General features: G+C 35.7%; 1 protein-coding gene across 3 annotated transcripts; it reads left to right on the top strand.

The window, feature by feature from the left end:
• Positions 1-271: 271 nt before the first annotated feature.
• On the top strand, positions 272-5456 carry LOC147514386 (S-norcoclaurine synthase 1). 3 transcript variants are annotated; one of them, XM_086582698.1, is made up of 5 exons: positions 272-897; positions 1358-1605; positions 3865-4189; positions 4278-4485; positions 5032-5456. In XM_086582698.1, exons 1-5 carry the CDS (start codon positions 649-651, stop codon positions 5034-5036), a joined length of 1035 nt encoding a protein of 344 aa, XP_086438824.1. In that variant the 5' UTR covers positions 272-648; the 3' UTR covers positions 5037-5456. The 3 variants fall into 3 exon arrangements, with proteins under 3 accessions (XP_086438824.1, XP_086438812.1, XP_086438817.1); XM_086582686.1 differs by having other exon boundaries at positions 5106-5248; XM_086582691.1 differs by lacking the exon at positions 5032-5456 and having other exon boundaries at positions 4278-4603.
• The last annotated feature ends 979 nt before the right edge of the window (positions 5457-6435 follow it).

The following is a 6435-nucleotide window of genomic DNA, read 5'->3' as shown; positions in this document are numbered from 1 at the left end:
TGGGAGTTACCTTTTCAGTAGTTTTTTAGATTCTAATTGTGTACAATTCGAAATCATGTAATATGGTTTTGGATACTCTGAGCTTGATCATGGTGGGACTTTTTAGTCCATACCACACAATTTTGTAACTTTTCCCACCTTTAATATATTTTCTACTTGCCAAGCAAAAAAAAACAAAATTGATGGAGTGGGGGTAAACTCAAATGATTTAAAAAATGGAGGGTTTAATCAAAACGCTATATAGTTTCGGAGGGTTAAGTCAAAATTCCCCATATTGATTCCTCACACCCCATGTTTTTCTAAGTAGTAAGATGTTTCAATAAATGGTCCGGCTAGTTCCGGTTCGAAAAGTGTTATCCTTGAGTTAGCTCTTTAGTTGCTGGTTATTAAGGAATCACGTGGTATGATTGATGTGAATCACGTGGTATATATGATGGATGTGAATCCTTCATGGTGGTAATTGTATTTCTGTTTCCACGTGAATCACGTGGTAATTGTATATCTGTTTTCTTTCGTAGTAAAGTAAGTAAACCATATATGTGTTTTAAAAGCGTGTATTATATATCTTTGTTGTGCCCGTTTTGGTATTTTGAGCTTTCTATCTAGCTAAGAAGGAAGTTGAAATTAAGGAAAAGTACGAGTGTAACCATGAGCAAGAATCTTAGTGGTGTGGGAGGTTCATTACCTGTTGAGAACGTCCAAGTCCTTGCTAGTGAAGAGTTGAAAACCTTACCCGATCGATACGTTCGACCTGAGTTGGAGCATGATGATGTAGTTCCTACTGATAACTCTTTGGAAATCCCAGTTATCGATCTATCCAGACTCCTTGATCAACAATATGCTTGTGATGAACTTGCAAAGTTCCACTCAGCCTGCCTTGACTGGGGCTTCTTCCAGGTATGTACACCAGAAACCCACCATATTGGAGTATTTATTTGTATCCTTCGTTATAGGGGATCCAGAAATAGTCATCACTGAGAATTCCAATCCATCTGAAATCTTTATTGGAACTGTTAATTACTCTATCACTATACTAGACAGATAGTGTACGTGCCATAATGATTACTGTAGTAGTACTATATTTCACCATGGAGAAGTCTATTTTGGTGCGGATATACTCGTGCAGTCGTGCCTATTATGCTGGGAAAACTTGCTATTAATCACAATAAATGGAGATTCTGATTGAACACCCTTGTTTTGGGCCACACCTTGCCACCACAACCACTACACGGGCTGTAGTTTCATTATGTAAAATTGTCTTGATTAACTGTCAGCATTGTTATGCATTCGCCACATTATACTTAATGTCGATTGATTCTCAAAACGCACTGTAGTTTTGATGCACTTTCTTGAGCAGTTGATCAACCATGGAGTACGAGAAGAAGTGATTGAGAAAATGAAGGTTGACACTGAGGATTTCTTCCGACTTCCTTTAAAGGAGAAGAACGCTTATAGCCAGCTACCCAACGGTATGGAAGGTTATGGCCAAGCCTTTGTTACGTCTGAAGAGCAAAAGCTGGATTGGGCGGACATGCATTTCCTAATTACAAAACCTGTTCAGGAAAGAAACATGAGATTTTGGCCTACTAGTCCCACTTCATTCAGGTGAATATAAATGTGTTGCACTAATTTAGTAACTAGTGAGTTCCAGCAATCATAACCGTCTTGTGTTTTCACTTTAAATTTACAAAAAAATCTAACTATACCAATTCTAAGAAGGTAAGCCCGACCCAAAGTCCCCCTCGAGAGGGCCAAGGAGCAGGTAAGGAGTTGGGAATTTTTCAAGGTATTGGCCGGCTCTCAACACATGGGCTGATGGCTGAATAATTTGAGGGCCGAAGTGTTCCAATCCAGCTCGTCTGTATTTTGTTGTTCTATTTTTTTTCTTCTGAAGGTGATTTTGTATTAATTAAAAATTCATCTAACATAATAGAGAAGACTGATCTCGTGGAATTTAAGTGTTAAGTAGTGGTTCTAATTGATACTATCAAAGTTAATTTATGGTTTAGGTCTAATTTAATGCCTCGAGATATGTATACAAATAATTTAGGACTCCCAGATCCAATGGGATAAAACAATTAGAGTTTAAATATGATACAAATTCATAATTAATGGCCCTATAATTGTGCTAAGTTGCAACTGTCAAAAGAAATAAAATCTCTCTTCTATCCCAAATTTATTTATGGTTTGGATCTAATTTAATGCCTCGAGATATGTATACAAATAATTTAGGACTCCTGATGTCATAAAACAATTAGAGTTTAAATAGGATACAAATTTATAACTAATTAAGGAAATAAAATCTCACGTCTAAATAAAATCTCTCTTCTATCCTGAATTTAAGGCTTCACATAAGTCTTTTCATTTATAAAGTAGTACTTAACTTGAACTGTCCAGATTGATTTCGATAATAGATATCTATTTCATAAGTATGCACTGTGGAAATTCAAACAATAGATGAACCAAATTTGAATGACAAACTGAAAGGGTCAAGGAACAACTTAATTAATATAGAAGGTAATATGGAGTTTTCTTCAAAATTTAATAGAAATGTCAAAGGTAATGACAATTTTATAAATTTTGTTAGCTAGGATCAAAATTGTTGTAAGAATGAAGAGATCCAGCAATTAGAGTAATGTTGACGAGCTACTACATGGTTTGAGTTTCAAGAAGTACATACATGAAGCTCCTTATGGTCCATTGGTTATTTGGAACACACACACAAAAACACAATTGCAATTGAAGAACATAATCACAAGATCATTGGCCCGGTAGCCCTACAAATATGAATTTTAATAGATAATAGAAACATAAATATTACTGACAATTATGTAATGTTTTGTTCAAATTGAACACAATCATTTGAACAAGGCAACTGAAAGAAGCCAAAAACAATTTAAATAGGAATCGTACATCAAATTAAATTACTATGTATGTGTAAATTAACATTTAAAATTAGATACCAACGTAGACTACCAAATTAAACGGCGTGATGAAGTCACAAACAATTTCTAGTAATATTACAAGGGAACAAAAGACTTATGGTTTGAGTGACTTGTACATGATAGACTCGATTACACTAGGGGATGAACCTATAGTAAGTTAAGTCCAGATTTTCTATCTGTTTTAGGAATGGAGGTTTATGATTCCAACATTGTTTTGACCCTTTGTTCAGTTGCACTCCCTTGTTGGCTCTTGTATCTGCTGCGAAGTTCACTTCTCTCCAAGAGCTGGTGAGTGGAGCCAAATGCCGGAGTGTTTGATCTTGTCCCATTGTGCTCTCAACTTCCATAGAACCTTGTCAGCTTGAAATGTTTTTGTAGCTGCGACCGAATCAATGTCTACCCATATGTGTTGCCACCATTGTTGAATTGCCAAGTTTATGCCCTCTATGATAGATGTGCATTCTGCCACATAGTTCGTTGCCACTCCTATTCCTCCTATGTAAGTGCCTTTGACTGTACCGTCATGATCCCTGAATACCACTCCCCATCCTGCTATGCCCGGATTGCCTCTGGCAGCCCCATCTGTATTCATCTTCATAATACCTCTAGGAGGCAAGTACCAGTAGCATTCTAGCATTTTGGGCGCCATTCTAGCTTTAGTGTTCAAGCCTAGGTTCTTCAGAGTATTCAGATCTGTAACTGTGTTGTCCATATGCCCATCTAATTCCCCATAAGCAACTCTAATAGCTTTGCTTACTAGACCCATGATGTTGTTGATGCTTCCACTTCTACCGTTGTCATATTGGATCTTATTCCGAAATTTCCAAATGCTGACGAAATTTGTTGTTCTTTTTTTGTTTTTGAAAGGCAAATTTGTTGTTCTAGTCTGGCAATTACATTGTACATTTATTTGTTCCAGGGAAACAATGGAGAAATACTCAATGGAGCTGCAGAAAGTTGCAATGTGTCTAACAGGAATGATGGCTAAGAACTTGGGACTTGAATCAGAAATATTGACGAAGCCTTTTGAGAACTGTACTCAAACCGTGAGGATGAATTACTACCCTCCATGTCCTCATGCGGAGAAGGTTTTGGGACTTTCTCCACATTCTGATGCTACTGGCTTAACTCTTTTGGTTCAAGTCAATGAAGTAAATGGACTGCACATCAAGAAAGATGAAAAATGGGTTCCAATTAAACCCATTTTAGGGGCTTTCGTCGTTAACATCGGTGATGTAATTGAGGTATTCAAACTATTAATCGACAAAGGAAATATTTTGTCATTTAAATTATCACTTTGTGACGTACTATTGTTCATTTGTTCATGTGCAGATAATGAGCAATGGGATATACAAGAGCATTGAGCATAGGGCTGTCATTAACCCGAACAAGGAACGCCTCTCAATAGCAGCGTTCCATGACGCAGAATATGGCACTAAAATTGGGCCTCTACCTGATCTTGTGAAAGAAAATGGTGTGAAGTACAAAACCATCGATTATGAGGATTACTTGATGCGTTCAAGTAATATTAGGCTTGATGGTAAGAGTTTATTGGATCAGATGAAACTATAATTAAGTTTTTTATTTTTTCTGATACGGAAATTATAAGTAAGTTATGTACTCATGTGAAATAACAAATCTATTTGAACTTCTGGTCACGTGTGTTGATCTTTTGGATTATTAAGTGTTTTCCATTTTTTAAATATGGAAGTTGTTAACAAATACGCCTCCATTTGTTACAAGGAAAATTGTTATGGAATTTTAGGATTTTGATTTTTCAAGAAATTGGTCTAGAGGCCCATTTTCGGGTTAAAATCACCTTTAAGGACGACCCGGTTTTGAAATCAACTATTAGAACAGATTCCAAGTGAAAATAATCTAAAAAACCATATGTGATGCTAAAATAACCTGCAAGGACAAATAATATTGATTGGGTCGTTTTTCCAATAAGGTGATAATATGAGCAGCCACCATATTGATAACCGAAACCTTTTGAGTTCGATTGACAAAAATATACCTACTATTGTTGACGACACCCGCTTTGGAATTTGGATAAATTGTCATCTTTTTTCTTTTCATTAAATAGATTGATGTGTTACCGAAAAAAAAATGAGGGGAAGCATGCGTGTGTTGATGTGACGGGAGTCTCTCCATTGGTAGGGCTTGGGAATGGAGTCTTTGAGGTGGGAGAGAAGCAGCAAATAGAGCAGCGGTAGGGAAGATAGAGAAACACGAAGAGGCTTGTAGGGCTAAGTGGCTAACCATCATTGTTTTATTTAGTTCAGCTTCGACACTTTCAGTTTTTTGGCAACAGTTGGTTGAACTTCTTAAGAGATTGCAGAAAGTTATGGATAATAATGTAATGATTGATGGTTCTAACGAGTTTGTATTTAGAATGATACGATTTGTCATTCAGAAAGAACTCAAGGCACAGCTTGTTGCACACTTAGCTTGTCTTAATTATTTGTAAAACTCGATATCATTATCAATAAAATTTCCACTTGACATAAATAGATAGATATGATCTAATTTTATCATCTTCAGCACAACTTATCAAGTTAATTTCATCATTCCTCATCAACTGGACTCCCTAAATTTAGTTTTAGAATATGTCACTCGCCAATTTTCACGATAACATCTCAATATTCATTTGTTATATATTTTGATTTTCGACTGTTTTAAAGTTTGAATGTTCTCCATTTGATTCAGGAGTATTAATGGACAAAACTGGTTCGGATAAAACAAAGAAACTCAATTTTCAAGCATTTTTCTGAGTTCGCACTTTATTAATATAGAGGATTCATTGAAATTTAAAAGTTACTATTTCGATAAAGAGAATAAAAATTAGTTAAGAAAATTTGTGGGTTTAAAAATAAAATGGGTGCAATATATATAATTAGTGGGTTTAGTGATAAAACGGATTCAGTCATCAATATGGTGGGTGCATACATCTCCACCCTTATGATATTTTCATTCCTTTAATACTTTTATGGGTTGCACACTAATTGTGCATATACCCCATTATGTATGCACACTGATTGCATGTACCCATTTGATATGCACATTGATTGTTGATAAGTATTACTCTAACCCTCAATTACACCTTTTGTTAGTCCCACTTAGTGGACTAAGATGCATGTTAGTTAGATTTTGTGACTTTACAAGTGAAAAAGAGAAAATTGTAAAATATTGTAGTTATTAAAGGAGCAAAAGGGAGCTATTTGGAGCATTAAAGATCATATAGAGCTCATGGACTATTATGGAAAATGCCCAAGGTTTATGAACTAATGAAAAGAATGGACCTAGACATGTTTTAAAGCTTATTTGGGAGCCCAATACTCATTGATTGGACCAAAGCTGGCAAAGATGGACCAAAAGATGTACTTAATAAAGATTATTGTGATGACACACTTAGTTTTGTTGGTTGAGAATGGTATGTAAGATTATGGATGATGATGGATGACGGATATGGATGTCGTTGACAAAATCT

Source organism: Coptis chinensis, chromosome 2 (assembly GCF_015680905.1).
Source record: "Coptis chinensis isolate HL-2020 chromosome 2, ASM1568090v1, whole genome shotgun sequence".
NCBI lineage: Eukaryota > Viridiplantae > Streptophyta > Magnoliopsida > Ranunculales > Ranunculaceae > Coptis > Coptis chinensis.
Note: the sequence above shows the minus strand (reverse complement) of the source record. Positions and strands in the feature narration are given on the sequence as shown.